Below are 21908 nucleotides of genomic sequence, written 5' to 3' on the forward strand. Positions count from 1 at the left end.
CATGAAATGTGTTCCCGAATCAGAGCCCTGTCATCACTTGATATGGAAACTGACCTACTAAAATGTTTTCCTCAGCTGACTTTAGGAGTTGTAATTCCACCTTTCAGTTTATGTTGAAGAGTCTGTATTTGTTGATGGGTGATTCAGAATATGTGAAGCAATGTTTTTTGACCCATTTCTTCTGACTGGACTCTGTATTTGAAAATAGCTTGTTTCCGTGAAGTATCGTCTGTCTTATCTTCCTTTCATCTGGCTGGGACGCTTATTTTCCAAGGAGTTTATCAAGCAAATGGACTGCTCATCACATGTCAAGGCATGATATTCTTCGTACAGCTTTAACGTAATTTCCAGATTTATGTCCTTGCCTCCATCTTCTGAACACACTTCTAAATAGCATACATGATCCTGAATCATTAAGTCAATATTACTACCTAATATTCAACTGAATTTATCATATTTCACATTCTCTTTTAATAATATAGCAGTGCTCGGAGTGTGTATTATATTTTTTCATCGATGATAACAACGGAACTTTAGTTAATTTCATTCACGTCACATGTTTTTACAGTAATGTTTTCAGAAAGCGGCACATAATGTAGAGCAATGTTCTCCACATGGCACATATGCCACTGTTCGGGACACATGTGCTACTTTATAGACATACACCTTTTTACAAAACTTCTTCCATTCACTTGCATTGGAAGCTACTTTGCAGGAACTACCTTTCCCTTTCATAACTTTTGTTCCAATTCAGCATCACAAAGTCTTTTTCTCTTATAATGACCTGCCAACTACTGAAGTTAGGTTTCCTTTACCACGTGTTATTTGCACATTCAAATAACTTGCAGTAGACATCATCTTGCTACACTCTGCCATTCTTGTAACATACAGCATTGTTCATCGAGAGGTGCAAAAACTGCATCTCTCCCCTCAGTGTCTAGTGCTGCCCTCGGATGGTAAACAGATTAACTATTGCAGCAGGTGACGCAGGTTGCCGTATACAACATTACTTTATGCGACTCTACAAAATGTCTAAATGTGCTGTACAGCGTTATTCATGCACACGCTTCAATTAATGATTAGTTTCTCTATGTTTGAATGGTGCTCATTAATTTATAACCTTTCTATAATTAAAAAAACTTAAGCTTACATAATACATGCATTTTTTGTGCAACAAACAGAGAAATCAGGTTATCTCTTCATCGTTTGTATCAACAGTGCAGCACTTGCTTATTACAAGCCATTTCTTCCCCCGCCCCCTTCGTTGGTTTTTTTACGTTTCATCTGCTCAATTTAATGATTAGTTTTTAAGGTAACTTTTCATCATTTTTTTTATTAAACTGCAATGTAAGACCGTTTATATAAAATTTCTATTTCTGATTTTTGCATTTCTTCCAAAAATAAAACATGACACTTAGGTAGGCACTTATTTTTTTTGTTTTCCAAGTCTGGCTATTTCTCTGTGCTGCTTGCTGGACCCTAGTTTGCTTCCTTTGTGTCATCAGGAAAAAGGGACGGGGGTGCTTCTCCATTTGAAAAATCGTAGAATAGTATAAATCATATTTACTTTTCACATAAAAAAATATTGTTCACAGGTACACTTTGTTACTTTCAAATTAATTAGTAATACCGTATTGCTCCATTGGCTTTAATAATACAACCTATGAACCTACTATTTACTAGTAGTGTGAAGCAAATATGATGACAATATCAGGCATTCTTTTAAAAATATTCTTCGATTAAGCGACTTTTCTTTTGCCCTGAGACCTTATGGGTGCACTCAGACACACCTGAAGTATACATAGCCCCCCTCCCTTTTCTCTTTAAGGAAGTGTTCCATTACCTTGACATCTGTCTCAATCAAACAATTTATAACTTTTACTTTAGTAACTGAGTGTGCAGCATTGACAAAATCTTTATTCGCAGGCCACTGTCTTATGGAACATGTCACTGAAATCAAATCTGTTTAAAGGTATTCTAATTTTATTAGAAACAAATTGTTCAGTACCATTACTCATAATTTTTGGTATTTCATCGATTTCTACTTGAATACCTGTGTATTTCTGTCTGTTGGTTTAGCTTCACGATTTGGTGTAGATTTCATCTTTGCTTTAGAAGACTTAGGTGACAGAATAAGGAACAGGGACCATAAATGACTTTTTCAGTTTTTATAAAGCCACACTTGAGACATCACCATTGACGACACTATATGAGGTGCTTGAGAAATGTAATGAAACTGACAACACTGTGAGCAATCTGGCAACACGGTGTTGTTCTACTTGTGTAGACCAATGAAGTCATCCCTTCTAGACACCCAGTCTGAGTTACAGCTCTGTACAGCCATCACATGATTTCTCAGAGCTCCATCAGTGAAGTTGTGTTTTTGTTGTGTGTTACGAAAGAGGAACAGTGGAATTTTGAGCAATGTTATGCCATTTAGTTTTGTCTTAATCGGGGGGAATCCATGAGTGTAGCCTTCGAAAAGTTGAAAGAGGCCTATGGGAAACATTCCTTATCAAGAGCGCAACTTTCTCACTGTCACAAACCATTTTTGCAAGGCCAAGAACACGCTGAAGATGAACTTTGCTCAGAGAGACCTCCAACTTCAAAAAAAGACAGAAACATCAAATATGTGCATGTTCTTGTGAGATTAAACTGACCTTTAACAATAAAAATGTTGTGTGACCTGTTAAATACCTTCACCATACATCAAATTTTGACTGAAGATTTGCACATGCCAACAATTAGTGCCAAAATGGTGCCAAAAACCTCTGAGCAGAAGGACAATCAAAGAAATGTGTGCACTCATTTTCTTGATAGAGCTGCTGATGACTGCGAATGGTTCAGTCACATGATCACAGGTGACGAATCCTGGGTTTCTGAGAATGATCCCAAAACAAAGCAGCAAAATGAGTAGTGGAACACTGAGACCTCCCCTCAATTGAAAGAACCTCAAATCAAAGATCAAAACAATGCTGATTCGCTTTTTTGACCTTAAATGTATCGTGTACAAAGAATTTGTTCCTCCATGACAAACTGTCAACCAAGTGTTTTAGAAAGGCTTGAAAGGCACAGGAAAAAGGTGAATCGATTGAGACCACAGACATAGCAGACATATGGATGCTGCACCACGGCAATGCCTAATGTCACATGACCACTTCCACCCTTCCACCATGGAATTTTTGACCTCAAAAGACATTTCTGTTATTCCACAGCACCCTTATTCACCTGATAATGAGTCCTTGTGACTTTTTTCTTTTCCCAAATTGAAAAATGTCTCAGAAGGATGTCATTTTAGGACTCTGGAGAACATTCAAAAGAATGTGACCAACATGTTAAAGGCCTTACCAGTTGAAGCCTTTCAGTGCTGCAAACAAGACTGGGAACAATGACTCTGCTAGTGCATAGGTGCCAGAGGGAACTACCTTGAAGAGGACAATACTTTTATTTGAAAAAATAAAATAAAAAATCAGTCTCATTACTTTTCTCACCTCTGAAAGAATTCTGAAATTCAAAAATGTTGCTCTGGCTCCTGAAGTGGCACAGAATCATGCTTCAACATACATAGTGGTAAGGAAAATACAAATAGAACAAACTGCTGTCTGTTCTTGTGGTCATAATTCAACTTCATCACAGAGCACAAATGTTTTCAATACACAAGTGACTTTTACTACCCGTCTTGAGTGATGGATCCTTTGATCCTTTTACAGGATGGGAAGATACTGCAGGAGATGGTTCTTCGAGAAGAAAGTTCACAATTAATTAAAAATCTATCAACAGAATCCTCTCATGTGCCTTATGTCTACAAAGTAAACACAAGGTACCTTTTTTAAAAAAAATTTCAATCATAATCCATGCATCTCCAACAATCATTATGCTGCTGTGACAGAAACTAACGATTTAACTAAAAAGTCATTCAGCATAAATTTCATGGAGAACTTTTCCAGCCCTTTTCCGTCATAAGTAGTGGATATTTTCTCTTTTCTTTTCAAATATATTCATGAGTAAAATTTACATTTTAACTACATTAATACATAGTTAACTGAATTGTAGAATTTATATTCATTTCACTCTCATCTTATTTAATGGCTGCCTGTGCTCATTCAGGAATTCTCTTTCTAAAATAATTGATTCCATCATGAACCTTGGGGCTCACTTCAACTGTTCGACTGTTGAGTGATCGAAACTGGTTATCTCTTGTAATTGTAAAGATCTTCAAAGCAATGACGTGTGCTGTGTCATCTAGCAACATTCTGGGAAGAAGGGGAAAAAAAAGTATGTCTTGCTTCCCTTCACATATGAAGTTCCAACGATCTTACAGCATACTATAGTTGCCATTGCTACTAATACAAAGTTTCTGATTTTAGTGTGCAGTTTCTCAGCCCCTGTGTTGAAAGTCATGATTTTTCAAAACAAATCTCCACTTCCCACACCATTAATATGGCACTTCGATGTGTAGTTAATTTTCACAGCCACAAATTGCAAAACAAAGCTGTTATTGTTTGATACATGACAGTTTACTTCCAGTTATTTCATGCTGGTAATGCCCTCGCAAATATATATCATATTCTATAAATGAAGGCATTGTACTTGCTACAACTACAAGATTCCCTCAAAAGTGAATGACAACTGGGGTGGTCCATACTGGTTCATAAAGAGGTTCCATAACCTATACTTCTGTTCAGCCTGCTCTGGCCTCTCTGAGCATGGTTTGCAGTGACTGTGATGTTTTCTGAGAATTTCTACTACTCCAACCCCACTTCAGTTGGCCTCCGTTCCATTTAGAAATGAGCGGTGCAAAATCAAAATAGTATGCTCAATTAGATAAAAAAGGCATGATGAGCAAGTAGAAATGAACGGTTCCCAAGCATGAACAATCACACCAGTGAATGAATTATCAAAGATGAATGAGTTTGCCCATTTCTAGCCTCTTTCAAAAATAAAGCATTTACAATTTAAAAAACAGGCTTGACACATCATAATATTTGAGATGGAAAGTGGAAAGGAACCTCTTGCCTGGGAGGTAAAATTTTCAGTACGAGCAAAAATGTTTTATAATGTCGAAAATATATATTTACCATAAAGATGACACATTAAGTTGCGGACAGGGCAATTAAAAGACACTTACACACAAGCTGTTGGCCACAGCCTTCGTCAGAACAAGAAAGCGAAACACACGCCATTCATTCACACAAGCAAGCACACATGACCGCCAACTCTGGCAGCATGGACCACAATAAAATCTGGTCTGAACTGCCGGAGTTGACGGTCATGTGTGCATGAGGTGTTCAAGATAGCTCTGAGCACTATGCGACTTAACTTCTAAGGTCATCAGTTCCCTAGAACTTAGAACTAATTAAACCTAACTAACCTAAGGACATCACAACATCCATGCCCGAGGCAGGATTCGAACCTGCGACCATAGCGGCTCCAGACTGTAGCACCTAGAATCGCACAACCACTCCGGCGGTCGCATGAGGTGTGAATGAATTGTGTGTTTCTCTTTCTTGTTCTGATGAAGGCTGTGGCTGAAAGCTTCTGTGTAGTGTCTTTTAAATGTGTCTGTCTGCAACTTAACTGTCATCTGTATGGTAAGTAGCAATCTATCTTTTCCTCCATTGTCAGTATTACTGGCGTTTGCATAGTTTAAAATATATATTTTCTTTTTTTGTTTACTGTAGTAATTTACTTCATTGTGTATTGAATTGCACATTGTTTGAATCCAGTAGGAATCAATAACGTCATTTAAAGCAACTGATGTCAGTCTTCTGAAAAAGAACCTCTTGTTATTATGTGGAAATAACATTGGCCTAACAAGAGGCCTCTTTCCTAAATATCACAGCTGTGTATGTAATGTTTCACAAAAAGTATCTCCTAAATTTTGTAGTCATTTTAAGAGTTCCGAGTAGGTTTGTACAAAAGAAGAATATTCTGTAAATACGATACTGCCAAACAAGAGAAGTAGTCCCTTTTTATATGCGAGTTATAAACGTTACCAATCTGTAGCTAAAAAAAAGTAAGTAAATAAATAAATGTGGAAGGTACACTAATTTTTCTCAATTTGGGGGCAATTTATTTGGTTTTAAATTTTTGTGCATTATAATGTGCTACAGGCCAAAAGGGGTTAACCACTTAATGTGTAATGTTAACTTAAAGAAGTCTTTACCATTTGACAAAAGATATTTGAACGGTAATATATATGCAAAATTTGATTCTTAAATGTGTCAAATTAAACAATGGTAATAAAGTGAAACTTTAAAACACATTATATTAAAACACCAATATTCAACCTGCCACAACTTACTCAAATTTAAAGACACTAATAGCTCAGAATTTATTGCTGAACCTAAATGAAACCTCAAAATCAAAAATTTTCAACAAGAGTTCCTTTTTCACTCCCCATCTCACATATTTTTAAATACACACTGCACTAGTCACATTTTGGTTAAAATGAAGTACAAGTCTCATGGAAATGAAAAGGATGCCCTTGTCATTATATAAAGCATAGTTAGTTAAAATATGTGGCACCAAAAACTGTACATTGTAAGCACTGAAAACCAGTGGGACCTCTTGCTGCAGGAAGTAATGCACTTTACAGGCAGAGTTCCACACTGTCTTTTTAGGATTATGCCTGTCCATCTGCGTAGCTGGTAGGATATTCTTTAGCGCTAAACATTTTGTTTCTTAGCTCTTAATTTGTTGTTTTGTACCACCATCTGCTCAATTTCCCATTGGCACATGATATTCTTCCTCAAAAGTGAAATGACTGCATGTGAGGCTATGGCATATTTTGTCACTGTGAGTGATTTGGATACCTCTTTGGCCAGTGTTTTTGCTTCTCCATTTCTCCTAGATTCCCCTATGCAACAACTGGCAAAATAGAGTTTTCCTCCACATAAGAGTGTCCTACATCTACATCTAGATGGATACTCTGCAAATCACATTTAAGTGCCTGGCAGAGGGTTCACCGAACCACCTTCATAATTCTCTATTATTCCAATCTCGTATAGCGTGCGGAAAGAATGAACACCTATATCTTTCTGTACGAGTTCTGATTTCCCTTATTTTATCTTGGTGATTGTTCCTCCCTATGTAGGTCAGTGGCAACAAAATATTTTCGCATTCGGAGGAGAAAGTTTGTGAATGGATTTCGTGAGAAGATTCCGGTGCAACGAAAAATGCCTTTCTTTTAATGATGTCCAGCCCAAATCCTGTATCATTTCTGTGACACTCTCCCCCATATTTCATGATAATACAAAACGTGCTGCCTTTCTTTGAACTTTTTCGATGTACTCCGTCAGTCCTACCTGGTAAGGAGCGCAGCAGTATTCTAAAAGAGGATGGGCAAGCATAGTGTAAGCAGTCTCCTTAGTAGATCTGTTACATTTTCTAAGTGTCCTGCCAATAAAACGCAGTCTTTGGTTAGCCTTCCCCACAAGATTTTCTATGTGTTCCTTCAAATTTAAGTTGTTTGTAATTGTAATACCTAGGTATTTAGTTGAATTTACAGCTTTTAGATTAGACTGATTTATCATGTAACCAAAGTTTAACGAGTTCCTTTTAGCACTCATGTGGATGACCTCACTCTTTTCATTATTTAGAGTCAACTGCCACTTTTCGCACCACTCAGATATCTTTTCTAAATCGTTTCGCAGTTCCCCCCCCCCCCCCCCCCCCCCCCTTCTGATGACTTTATTAGTCGATAAATGACAGTGTCACCTGCAAACAACCAAAGAGGGCTGCTCAGATTGTCTCCAAAAACCTTTATGTTGGTAAGGAAGAGCAAAGGGCCTATAACACTATCTTGGGGAACGCCAGAAATCACTTCTGTTTTACTCGATGACTTTCCGTCAATTACTATGAACTGTGACCCCTCTGACAGGAAATCACAAATCCAGTTACATAACTGGGACAATATTCCATAAGCACGCAATTTCACTATGAGCCGCTTGTGGGGTAGTGTCAAAAGCCTTCCAGAAATCCAGAAATACGGAATCCATCTGAAATGCCTTGTCAACAGCACTCAACACTTCATGTGAATAAAGACCTAGTTGTGTTTCACAGGAATGATGTTTCCTAAACCCATGTTGACTGTGTCTCAATAGACCATTTTCTTCGAGGTAATTCATAATGTTAGAACACAATATATGTTCTAAAATCCTGCTGCAAATCGACATTAACGATACGGGCCTGTAATTTCGTGGATTACTCCTACTACCTGTCTTGAATATTAGTGTGACCTGTGCAACTTTCCAATCTTTGGGTACGGATCTTTCGTTGAGCGAATGATAGTATATGATTGTTAAGTATGGAGCTAATGCAGCAGCATACTTCAAAAGGAACCTAATTAGTATACAGTCTGGACCAGAAAACTTGCTTTTATTAAGTGATTTAAGTTGCTTCACTACTCCAAGGATACTTACTTCTACGTTACTCACATTGACAACTGTTCTCGATACAAATTCTGGAATGTTTACTTCGTGCTCTTATGTGAGGGCATTTCGGAAGGCTGTGTTTAGTAACTCTGCTTTTGCAGCACTGTCTTCGATAGTATCTCCATTACTATCATGCAGAGAAGGCATTGATTGTTTCATGCCACTAACATACTTCACATACGATCAGAACCTCTTTGGATTTTCTGCCAGGTTTCGAGACAAAGTTTTGTTGTGGAAATTGTTATAGGCATCTCACATAGAAGTCCGCACTAAACTTCAAGCTTCTGTAAAAGATCGCCAATCTTGGGGATTTTGCGTCTCTTTAAATTTGGCATGTTTGTTTCGTTGTTTCTGCAACAGTGTTCTAACCCTTTTTGTCTACCAAGGAGAATCAGCTTCTTATATAACAGTGTCTTTAGAATTGATTACCTCTTTGCACTGAAAACTGTTCTCTCCGGTAGGAGACAAACCCCAATGACTTGACTGCCAAAAACAACTGAACATCTGGTAGCATCTCCTGTTTAGACTCATCAGTGTTAAATACAGCAGTCATGGTGCCCACCAAATGTAATGTGAAATACTAGTTTTAAATGATAATTATGAGAATTATTGTCACTTAAGAGAAAGCAGTTGCAATATTGTTCTTTAGTTGGTGAGTGGCAGTTGTATGCAGCAAGTTAAGAGAGGTACTGGTAAGACATGAACTGTACACGTGTAGAACAGATGCATATCCATACAAAATGGAAGTACATTTGATTACTAATGAAGATGGAAATCTGAGATGTATTAACACTGATGCTACAATGGACAAACATATAAAGGTTGATGAGTTTTCCAACAATGAACTGAATTTGCTAATGGAAATCACTGCAAAAAATTCAGCCCACCTGAATTTTGTAAACTGCAAACTATGGAAATGCTCTGAAATTAGACTGGCAGACACAACATATCTGATGATTTGGACTGTGAACATTGTAGTTAAAACTGTGTAAATTAACACCCACGGTCATTTTATTTCTATGGGCATCAGGCCATGGATAAGGCATGTTTCTTACAAATTATTTTTTATTTTGCCACATATCTTGTATTGTGACAATTTCCAAAGAAGGTATCAAATCCATCACATACCTATATTATCCGTATGACGAACTATTAAACACAGAATGAGCTTGTGTTCCTTACTATGTAAGTGGCTTTGTATAGGCATGCTTGTAAGTTAATTTCTACAGCAAACTAATCATTCAATTTTTTAGCTGCAAAAGAGAAACAGTGGCTGACACCAATAGTTTTTTTTTTTAAGTAATCTGTACATTAACTGCTAAGTTGCTGAAAACCTTTAAGATTAAAAGCTGAACACAAATACAACTGACATATTTAGATTTCTCAGAACTTACTGTTATCATAAAACATCACTAAGCTTAAGTGGGTTTGCCTGAAAATTCACCACTGTGTTAATACTATATACAATAAAAAAACAAATATAAATTTATAATCTTTGGTTCAGTTTTGTCTTCTGATATTTCTAAAAAAAAGCAATTGTGCAAATCTTTAACTGTTACTATCAAACAAGTTTTTCCAAATTTGTACATACCTGACTAGATTCGTCATCACTTGACTGCAAGGGGAAGCGAAAGACTTTAAAATTTGGTGACTTTGGCCAGGACACTGGTGGAGGGCTACGTATCATGTGTTCATGAATTTCTGGCAATGTTAGAGGATCTACATCCAAGTCTGCTGGAAACTCCTAAAAAAATGTGATATTAAAATAAAAAGTAATAGAGACAGGCACAGAGTCTCATAAAGACACAAGACTCACAACTTTATGGCTGGTTTCTGCTTGTCTCTGACTTACCTGTGACATTAAGTTAGCATCATCAGATTCTGATTCTTCTACACTATCCACCAAACTTTCTCTGCTGGCAAGTACCTAAAGCGGAGGAATAAGTGTTAAACACATAACCTGTGAAATTATCCACAACTCAAACTTAAGAGGAAAACAGGCACCACCATAAACTATTTGAGTTTTCACTACTGAAATGATCACTTACAATCTTTGTGCTTATAAATATGTACAGCATCTTTAAAATCAACTCACAATCATAATTCAGTGTTAGACAAAGTACATGAGAAACTGAGCCACCACTTAACTACTACTTTCCACAGTATTTTCACATAGTAAACTTCAATTTCAATATTTATAGTGCCATGGAAAATTGAATAACATGAATTATATAACTACAATATGTACAGGATAGTATAGGCACCGAGTGGCAGACAGGCACAATGAAAAACGACTGCTAAAATAGTAAACCTTTCAGATGGAGTCCTTCCTCTGTCGTGGAAACACACACACACACACACACACACACACACACACACAGAGAGAGAGAGAGAGAGAGAGAAGCACAACTCACACACACGTGACCACCATTTCAGGACGCTAGAGCCTGACTGTGACTGCATCTGACATAGCAGAAATCAGGGGTGATGGGAGTATGAAGGAGGCATGAGACATGAGGCCTGGAGGAGGAGGAGGGATAGCAGGGTACAGGTGGAAGATGCTCATGCTATCCAGTAGTGTGTGCAGAGACTTGGTGGGAACAGGACAAATCTGTTATGTACAGTGTCACAAAGCTGTGTCGACCAGGGAGGTGTGTCAGGTAGTGTCAAAGGGGAAAAGGCTTGCAGGTGCAGTGGCAGGATAGGCATGGGTAGAACTGGAGTGGGAGAAAGGAAAAGGGGTAGGTAGGTGTGAGACAGGGCTAGCAAAGATTTAGGCCAGGGGAGTTACAGAAATGGAGGATATTTTGTAGGGAGAGTTCCCACCTGTGCAATTCAGAAAAGCTGGAGTTGGCAGGTTGGAAGGGAGAATCCACATGGCATAAGCTGTGAAGCAGTCATTTAAGCAAAGCATATGATATTGGGTGGCATGTACAGCAACTGGGTGGCCCAACTGTCTCTTGACTGTAGTTTGGCAGTGGCCATTCATAAGGACAGACAGCTTATTAGTTGTGTCCACAGAGAATGCGCCACAGTGGCTGCAGCTTAGTTGTTAATTTATGTGGATGCTTTCACTGGTGGTCCTGCCTTTAATGAGGTAGTAGGTGACCGTGACAAGAATGGAGTAGGTGGTAATGGGGGGATGTATAGTACAGGTCTTGCATATAAGTCTCTTGCAAAGAGCAGGAATATGGGCCATGAGGTGAGGGGGTTGGGAACAGGGCTGGAGCAGTTGTTACACCATCCTGGACTTTCCATCGTTTTGAAGTATGTAATTATTTATTTAAAACTGCATACTAATTCCCTCACAAATATGACAAAGAAGATATTACCAAACTTCCTGGCAGATTAAAACTGTGTGCCGGACTGACTCGAACTTGCGACCTTCGCATTTCACAGGTAAGTGCTCTACAGACTGAGCTACCCAAACACAACTCGCAACCCATCTTCACAACTTTATTTCTGCCAGTGAACTGGAAACATCTCCCAGGTTGTGGCCACAATATCCTTTCTTGCAGGAGTGCTAGTCCAGCATGTTTCACAGGAGAACTTCTGTGAAGTTTGGAAGGTAGGAGATGAGGAGACGAGGTACTGGAAGAAATTAAGCTGTGACAATGGGTCGTGAGTTGTGCTTGTCAGTCAGTACAGCACTTGCTTGCTTAAGGCAACAGTTTTGCATTTGTGCCTCACAGCAGAGTGAAAATTTCACTACAGAAGCATCCTCCAGGCTGTGGCTAAGCCACGTCTCCACAACATCCTTTCTTCCAGGAGCGCTACTTCTGCAAGGTTTGCAGGAGAGCATGTGTGAAGTCTGGAAAGCAGGAGATGCAGTATTGGCAGAATTAAAGCTGTGAAGGTGGGTCATGAGTTGTGCTTGAGTAGCTAAGTTGGTAGAGCACTTGCCCGCGAAAGGCAAATATCCCAAGTTTGAGTCTCAGTCTGACACATAGTTTCAATCTGCTAAAAAGTTTCATATCAGCATACACTCTGCTGCAGAGTGAAAACCTGATTCTGAAGACAGTAGTAGCTCTATAGCATGAACACTATCATTTCCACACGAAGTGCTACACTTGTCAAATGGCCTCTACTACCAATAGAGGAACATGAGCCATCACAGCTGTATTGTATGACAGGTGAACCACTTACTCCACAACAAAAGCTTGTGTTTTCTCTGTAGGCTATAGTGAACTTTTAAATAATAGCATGTTTCAAGAAAAACAATACAGAATCAACATATATGTTTTGATTCAAACTGAAGATGGAGGGGCAGCTGCTGCAGGATATGGGGAGGGGATGGGTTCAATAGTATAATCATCAAGTAGACCAAAGCTAACACATCTACACCCACTGAGAATGCAGACCAAGCTATAGGCTGTAATTCGCTCAAGAAGTATCATATTTGACTTCCTACTCTCTGAACAGATCCCTTTTCATCCTTGGCCCTCCCCAATGTCACAACATGTGGGTCATTCTTAAGCTGGAGTTTGGGTGAATCACCCTCTTTTCCAACTTTCTCCAGTCTGTACCCTCTTTCTTTCCTGGCGAAGGAACTAATAGTTAAGGAAGTTAGGTACAGTTTTTTTATGTGTTTATCAGCAGTATATATTTCACCTCCTAAAAGGACGTTCTTCGCAAAAAAGATGGTACCTTGTCATTTATATAACAACATGACTGTCAGAGGCAGAAAACAGACAAGCTTTTCTGATTTACAGGTCAAATCAACAGCCGTTAACACAGTCACATTTTGCATAATAAATGCATCTAACTGATACATTACGTAAAGTGACTTTCCAAACAGGTATTTACCGTAAAAATGGCTGAACAATATTTTCCAAGTAACATGCAGTCGCAGAAGTAAAACTGTGAGTTGCACAGAAATACAGAAAATAATGTTTATACTTTTTAAATGAATCTCATAGTATACTAAAATGGCATGAAAAAAGGCAACTCATCTCAACGGATTTAGCATCATACAAGAACATAAACAAGTCTTGAAGTCCCACACCATCCCTCCTTATTTGTACTTTCACCTCTTCATCACTCTCATTTCTTCTTAGAGGGAGCATAGTAACTACTCACAAGGATATGTCTGAGGAGGTTGATGTCATTCAACTTTGCAAGGTTTTAGAAAAGGGGGGGGGGGAGGATGAGACTGACCCAATTGTTATGAGAAGGACCTAGCTATTAAAGGAATTTTAGGTTACACTGGATTTCCGGAAAGGGACCCTTCCAACAACTCTTCTGGACCTTTTGTCTTTTTGTCTGCAGCGAAGGTGTCCAGGACAGTAACTCATTTGAGGCCCACTGTAAGTTCACTATTTAGCATAAATCCACGTGGAAATAAAAATAATTGATATGCTATGGATGCCAAGTATCATCTCAAGAAACTGTGTCATTCCATACAAGCAGAATTGTCAGTAAGCAAATGACAGATTAACATCTATCACAATACCATCATACCTGTCCTTTTTGTTCCTTCCTCCATTTTGGGATATACAGAGTATATCATAAAAAACTGGTATGGGTTAAAGAACACAACAGAAACAGAACATTCTAGTGAATACTGGTCTGGAAAAAAATCGTTTGAGAGATAACTGCAAATCCATGGTTACAACGTATCATGTACTTCAATATGAAATACTGTCCTAGTTCACATGCTCATATTTGAAATGAACGCTTTCAATTAAGTTCTCATCTTACTGGGAGGGGAATCCACACTGGTACAAAGTACTAAACATGACATTCACACTAATTCATACATCTAGTATTCATTTAATATTATAAAGCAACTTAAATTGGAATATAAAACTAATTCTCACCTGTAAGAAAGGATTATCTTGTCGCGAGAGCCTGAGGGCAGCCATGTCTTGGTCTATATCCCTTGTACGACCAGGGGTAAGAGTGATTGTGGAAACAGTTGGTGAAGAGGGGCAGCATGTTGTTTGTACCATGACATCCACAGCATTTACAGAGAGGGTTGATGGTACTCTTGGTACATAGTTAGTATTTTTGTACTTTGGGGAAGTTGCTGAAATAAAAACAATTGTGACAAAATATTTTTTTACAAATTATATTTTATTTTACAGATAATAGCATGCGCATGTGCATTCCTGCACCTCCCCTCCTCCCCCACATACACACACAAAACATGATAAAAATGATAAATTATAATGATGATATGGGAATTACTAAAACTGATATTTATTAGCACTTCAGTAATTACTCAGGGAGCAAGCTGTTGTGTGCCTGCACCCCCCCCCCCCCACCCCCTCTCCCCATACACACACAAAACATGATAAAAATAATAAATTATAATGATGATAAGACAAATATTAAAACTGATATTTATTAGCACTACAGTAATTACTGAGGGAGCAAGCTGTTTTCAGTAGGAACAATCTCCAGTGTAGACATCACCGATAGTGTAGTTCTGGTCTACAGAAATGAATGAATTTACACTTCTAGGCTTGCCTCCCTCTGCAACAGACACGAATCCCATCCAGTATGTGGGGGTGGCGACAAGAATGTTTATTGGTCGCAGGAGGATTAATGGACCAAACTGTAAGGTCATAAGGACCTCATCTCAGAACAAGTTTGAAGAGAACAGTGTCAATAACTGTAAATAAGGTGGCTAGGGTCATGAGTCATGCTTGGGTCGCTCAGTCGGTAGAGCATTTGCCCATGAAAGGCAAATGTCTGTGGTTCAAGTACCAATCCAGCATGAGACGATAAGGTATTTTACCATGGTATGTACAGAAATAGTAGGGTAGTGCCCAGACCACTGCCAAAGCTAAGAGTTAAAAGCAATTACAGGAAATATCAAAATGAGTGCAATAACATGACGGTTTATGGCTCATGTCTGACCTTCAGCCAACTTTTGATGTTCATAAGAAAGTGATATCACAAAAGTACACTTCTAAATGGAAAATAAATGTGAGTAGAAGGGGGTAAAAATCTGAGTTTTGAAAGATGTAGAGTTTGGCAGCTAGAGAAATAGCTCTTTGGTTTGATACAAAAAATGAATTGTGCATATAGCATTTTTGGCCAGGAGTCCCTTCTGCAGAGAGTGGCCACCGGTGACCTGTGCATAAATGATGATGAAATAATGATGAGGACAAAACACACACACACAGTACTGAGTGAAGAAAAGCACCAACCTGGCTGGGAATTGAAATCAGGGACCATTGATTGAGCATCAGCAATGCTAACTCCAAGCTGCTGCCTTTTGGTTGAACAGAGACAGGAAAGATGGATTTGGTAGTATACTTCATTCAACATAAAAATAAACCTAATGTAAACATTACATTATGTATTCTTCCGTGTTTGCTGGAATCTGGTTGGAATTCATTTCACATGGAGCAGAAGCCAAGCTGCCTCGAATACAGTCAAGTAAAATATTGACTATACATTTTCGTTGTGCATACATCAACTCAACAATAATACTGGGCAACAGCTTTACCGGTGCATATAACTTGGACAGCACTGGCCAGGCAAGTGATCCAGCTAACCTGCAGTGATGTGAGCAGTTACAGTAAAGACATAAAAAGAGATGAACAGAGAACAGTATAGCTTTGAATGTCATTTAATATTTAAAAAGAAGGAAATAATATGTGGTAAAACTCAGTGATATGCTTCTTAGGTGACCGGACAGAAAACATAACATGCTTTCGATCTTAGCTAACACATTATTGTCATTAAAAACAAGAGTGATGAAAATTCCTGACTTAAACAAGAATAATTTTTCTGCATGAGCTATGCGTGGCGTAAAAGAGCACTGCTGGGATTTCACCATGTAGTTAAATATTGAAGTCACTCAAAGTATTGAAGTCAATCGTCTGGTGATCTCTGAACTCCTTCCATATCAGACTCTGAGAAATACATTTCTGTACCACTATTTTGATAACGAGGCAACAAAATCCCGAGCCACAAAAAAAATCCACAATTCCTCCTGCTCTTTTATGACATGTTGTTCTACATTTCGGCATCATTCGGCAGTGACGTGTCACAAAGCTTCGTGCATTAGTTCCAGTACATTTGGCAGCTTAAATGTCTTGTTATTTCTCGCAACAAATCCCTTGACTTGGCTCCAGATCACTTCTATTCGTTTTGTACTGCAGTGTTACAGTTACAACTGTAAAAATGCAGCATTTGTACAGTGTGCTTGACACCACGAAAATGATTGTTTTCCACATTTCTGAAGCACTTACCATTATGGCTTGTATGAGACCACGTCTGACCTACAAAACCATGGGCATATTCAAACAAAGGGTATTTGATTTTTTTATTTTTCTCCACAAAATTTAATTGTCTAATGTTTTCTTAACTTCTACAATCTTTAAAAAAATATCAATAATTAAGAATTTATATTTGCAATGAAAACCAGAATTTTGTTTGCTATATGTAATTAGAAACTAAAAGACCTGCATTTTTTTGGAAAATGATAATTAAGTATGAGTTAATTACTGTATATTCAATAAATCTCATATTTAAATGATTTAGGTATTCAGACCGAAAAAAAAAAAAAAAAAAGGAAAAAGAAAAAAAAAATAAAATGTAGATCACAACGAGATTTGAACCGCCACCCCACAGTATATACAGTTATCATTAAAATAAATGAAAAGCACCAGTTTGCTTTTGTCCTACAGTGTACTGTAGAACAAAAGCAAGCTGGTGCTTTTGATTTATTACAATATTGTTCTACCAATAACCAATGGAAGATTCAGTTAACAGTTATCATTCTTCAATGCTACCGATCACACCAAGCATGTAAATAGAATCTGTCTGTTATTTATTATATTGTGTTTCTTGAAAAAGTCAAAGCTGATTTCTCTCTGTAGTCTTGTGAAAAACATTGAGAACAAACTGTTTCTGGCCATTAATGGAGTTCCGTCCGCGTGTTTCACCACCAAGCAGGAAGCAATGTCATCCATTTTCACAGTCCGTATTAACAGCAAGACAATGGGAGCACTAGTAGCATTTACAGAGACTGTGACTGTACACGATTTTTGAAACAAAAATTACGTAGCTAAAGTATGATTAAGAAAAATATTGATGGCTATAAGACATCAGAATGCCTTGAAATTCCATACAGTGACACAGTAATAAGATATCTAACACATAAGTTAGACCGACTTCCAAGAGCGAAACACCACCAGTGTATGGGAGACACGGCTGCTGACCAATCATCGCATTTGTGTTTGTTTATGTCAGGTTTATTCTTATGACCAAAATATAAATGTAGAGATTCTGGATGAAATAAATGAAGATATCCTCGTCACAGTCACAGATCATAAAGATATCATCAACGAATCTAAACTATAAGAGGTTTCAGGTGCTGAGTGCATAAACAGGATTTATATAGGTGGCTCATCAACAAGTTAGATCCCACCGTGCCATGTAGGTGCCTATGGCTTTCCAAGAAGAAATAATTATGGATGAGAATGTGATTGGCAAAAAGGATTAGGGAAGCAGTACTGACTTTGGTTCCCTGAAGATGATAGGAAAGACAGCAAAGTGATGGACACTGGTGAAGTCTGTACAGTGACATAACATCCACAGTCACAAGCAAGTCTGTTGTTAATGGGACAGGAAATGTGGACATAGGAAGAGAGACTGCAGAAATTAGTTAGAGGTGTTATCTAATGAAGGAAGTGGGTCTACTAACGAAGTTGGGTTTCTGGAACATTGGAAGCAAGTGAAAGGTAATTGAATAAGCAGGTGAAGAGCGAGCTCGATTAAGGCAAAAGATTATGAGACATATTTAATGTCCTGAAGATCTGCTCGAGGTCCTGTTGGTCTTCTGGGGTGGGATAATAGTGGTGAGCTTTTAAAGCAGACATATAGGAACACTGACAAATACCCTCATCTACAAACACACTGTGTTTCATATCATCACACTGGAGACTTTGTACATGGGAAGGATGATAAGGAAGAACTAGTTTTAAGGTCATGAAGAGCTGTTTATTCCATAAAGGTACTTTTAGATTCACTAGGAAGGAATCTGGGGAATGGAGATGAGGCCAGTTTGAAGATGAGGCATTCTTGACAGGTTATTAGGGGCTGCCAGATAAAATGAGCAAAAGATCGTGGTTGGAGGGAAGTTTATTTATTTATTTATTTGGGCATCTGATGTTTTTAATTGATACACGTTCTATCATTACATACAGGCCTTTACATTTTGATTATGCAATAACAATTTTCAACACAATGTGACTATTTCCCCTACATTTGTTTACCAGCTTAAATTTTGATCTGCAGCTTGTTCGTTGTTTTCACTGGTTATTATCCATATAGCCCTTTTCTATATAATGAGTAACTCCTTCATATGTACAGAGCTAGTGTTAGTTTTCTTCCAAATAAAATTATTGATTCAAAGTATGCAAAGTAAAACATTTTGAGGACTTATATGTTTACAGTTTGGGCTAACTTTGGTAGTGCAGAGCAGCCTGAATTAATTTCACTGTTTATACTGCTTATGTGCTCTGTCTATATTGATTTATCATCAAGGTGAAGACCCAGAAATTTTGCATGTGGTAGTTGTTCAAGTACATGTTCCTTGATTTTTAACACTAACTCATTATCTTTTGGTCGAATATTTTTAAAGCTCATGATGTTTGTTTTCTGTAATTTATTATCAGTTTATTATTTCTAAACTAGTTTTCTAGTCCGCATAATAGCATAATACACTTACGACTTACAGTGTAGCTTCTTCTAGAACCATTCCCCTTAATTAAAATGCTTTTGTCACCCACAAATAGTATTTATTTTTGTTTAATTTCCTCCTGTCTATCATTAACATATATCAAGTACAGCAGTGGCCCTAGGAGCTACCGTGTGGCATGCAGTTATGGGTCATACCCATGTCTGAGTAGTATTTATTTCTTTCCTCATCTGTTATTTCTACTTTATGTTGCCTGTTCATTAAGTAGGATTTTAAAAGATTGAATGCATTGCCTCTCACCTCAAACACTGAAGCACCAAAGAAACTGGTATATGCATGCATATTAAAATACAGAGATATGTAAACAGGCAGAATATGGCACTGCAGTCAGCAACGCCTATATAAGACAAGTGTCTGACGCATTTGTTAGATTGGTTACCACTGCTACAACGGCAGGTTATCAAGATTTAAGTGAATTTGAATGTTGTTTTATAGTCGGCGCATGAGCAATGGGACACAGCATCTCCGAGGTAGTGATGAAGTCAGGAGTTTCCCGTACAATTTCACGAGTGTACCATGAATATCAGGAATATGGTAAAACATCAAATCTCAAGACATCACTGCAGCTGGAAAAGATCCTGCACTATGGGAACAATGATGACAGAAGAGAATCATTCAACTTGACACAAGTGCAACCCTTCTGCAAATTGCTGCAGATTTCAATGCTGGGCCATCAATAAGTGTCAGTGTGCGAACCACTAAAAAAAAAAAAAAAAAAAAAAAAAAAAAAAAAAAAAAAAAAAAAAAAAAAAAAAAAAAACGTCATTGATATGGGCTTCTGAGCTGAAGGCCCACTCATGTACCCTCGATGACTGCATGACACAAAGTTTTACACCTCACCTGGGCCTGTCAACACCGACACTGGAATGTTGATGACTGGAAATATGTTGCCTGGTCCGACAAGTCGCGTTTCAAATTGTATCAAGCGGATGGTCATGTATGGGTATGAAAACAACCTCATGAATCCATAGACCCTGCATGTCAACAGGGGACTGTTCAAGCTGGTGGATGCTCTGTAATGGTGTGAGGCATGTGCAGCTGGAGTGCTATGGGAGCCTTTTTAACATTTTAATGTTCGGATAATAAGTTGCCATCTCTTTAATCTAAGAATAGATGATCAATGCAGCTAGCCGCTATCTCTGTGTAATGTCTTGTCTGTACAGACGTGTATCTGTTGTCTTTAAGATCCCTTCACCTTCACACATAAGTCTATACAGTAAAGTAAGGCCCTCCCAGTTCTTGGCTGATCCGTGATAAGACAGGCGAAAGTATTATCTCTATTTTTATTCGCTCTCTCTCTTTCTCTCCTTTATCTACGTATAATTTTTAATATAAGATTTCATTACGTGATATAGTGATAAAAGGATCAGCCAAATAGAATCTTTGATGGAGTCCTTCGTCTTGGTAATCAGCGGCTGGCTTGCTGTAAGAGATCTTTACATTTACTATTACTGTTAAAACACTGCAAATTCCAGATTTGTACGAAGCTTTTTTGGACGATTTAACACAGACTCAGTGATTGCAGGCTCTCTGCGGCACAGCTGAAACTTCCCCACTAATTACAGGGCCAACGTGATCAACAAATGATTCAGAAAAAACTCATTTGTTCATTCACTCCAGAACAAAAAAGTAACAAACCTTATTTACGGAGGAAATCGTGTATTAAATCCATCTCCATTATATGTCCAGATCTCCGGTGATTCCATGCCTTAATTATTTTCCTTTTACAATCTCTTTCTCTTCAAAACAAACCGCTAGCGGCACAAATGTTAATTGGCTCACTTTAGCGAGAAGAAAAGAAGAATATGTATCTCTCAGAAACACGTCAATCCCTCAACAGATACTCCAGAAGCTGTCCTAGTTACCACTCTAACAACCATGGAGAATGCATATATGCATCTATGTTATTTCAAAGAATATATGCACTAGAAAATACTTTGGCATCAATGAGCTGTCACCGCATATATTATGAGAAAATCAGATCAGATAACTTTTCCAAAGTGAATGAATGTGGATAATGTAGACTGGCAATGGCAAGAAAAGCGTTTCTGAAGAAGAGAAATTTGTTAACATCGAGTATAGATTTAAGTGTCAGGAAGTTGTTTCTGAAAGTATTTGTATGGAATGTGGCCATGCATGGAAGTGAAACATGGACAATAAATAGTTTAGACAAGAAGAGAATAGAAGCTTTCGAAATGTGGTGCTACAGAAGAATGCTGAAGATTAGGTGAGTAGATCATATAACTAATGAGGAGGTATTGAATAGGATTGGGGAGAAGAGAAGTTTGTGGCACAACTTGACTAGAAGAAGGGATCGGTTGGTAGGAAATGTCCTGAGGCATCAAGGGATCACAAATTTAGCATTGGAGGGCAGCGTGGAGGGTAAAAATCATAGAGGGAGACCAAGAGATGAATATACTAAGCAGATTCAGAAGGATGTAGGTTGCAGTAGGTACTGGGAGATGAAGGAGCTTGAACAGGGTAGATTAGCATGGAGAGCTGCATCAAACCAGTCTCAGGACTGAAGACCACAACAACAATTATTTGGTGAAATCTGACAATGAAGCTTCAGACTTTGAAACCAGTTGTGCAATAAATAAGAATTTACCAGCCATTGAAGCGGATTTTTTATTCTAGTAATATGTTTCTCAGTTTCAGATATTTGCCTTATCAAATATTTAGTACAGTAAGCAGGATGAAATGGATGTGGGTTGCAGTTGTTATTCAGAGATGAAGAGGCTTCCACAGGATAG

At 38.1% G+C, this 21908-nt stretch overlaps 1 protein-coding gene across 2 annotated transcripts in view; it reads right to left on the bottom strand.

The window, feature by feature from the left end:
* Positions 1-21908, bottom strand: part of LOC124796430 — a 77522-nt gene that overhangs the window by 25333 nt on the left and 30281 nt on the right. For both annotated transcript variants that reach the window (XM_047260619.1, XM_047260618.1), the window contains exons 3-5: positions 14255-14463; positions 10288-10362; positions 10027-10179 (exon numbers count right to left, since the gene is read on the bottom strand). In XM_047260619.1, the coding sequence (XP_047116575.1) occupies positions 10027-10179; positions 10288-10362; positions 14255-14463 (437 nt within the window). The remainder of the gene's footprint in view (positions 1-10026; positions 10180-10287; positions 10363-14254; positions 14464-21908) is intronic.

Source organism: Schistocerca piceifrons, chromosome 4 (genome assembly GCF_021461385.2).
Source record: "Schistocerca piceifrons isolate TAMUIC-IGC-003096 chromosome 4, iqSchPice1.1, whole genome shotgun sequence".
Taxonomy (NCBI): Eukaryota; Metazoa; Arthropoda; class Insecta; order Orthoptera; family Acrididae; genus Schistocerca; species Schistocerca piceifrons.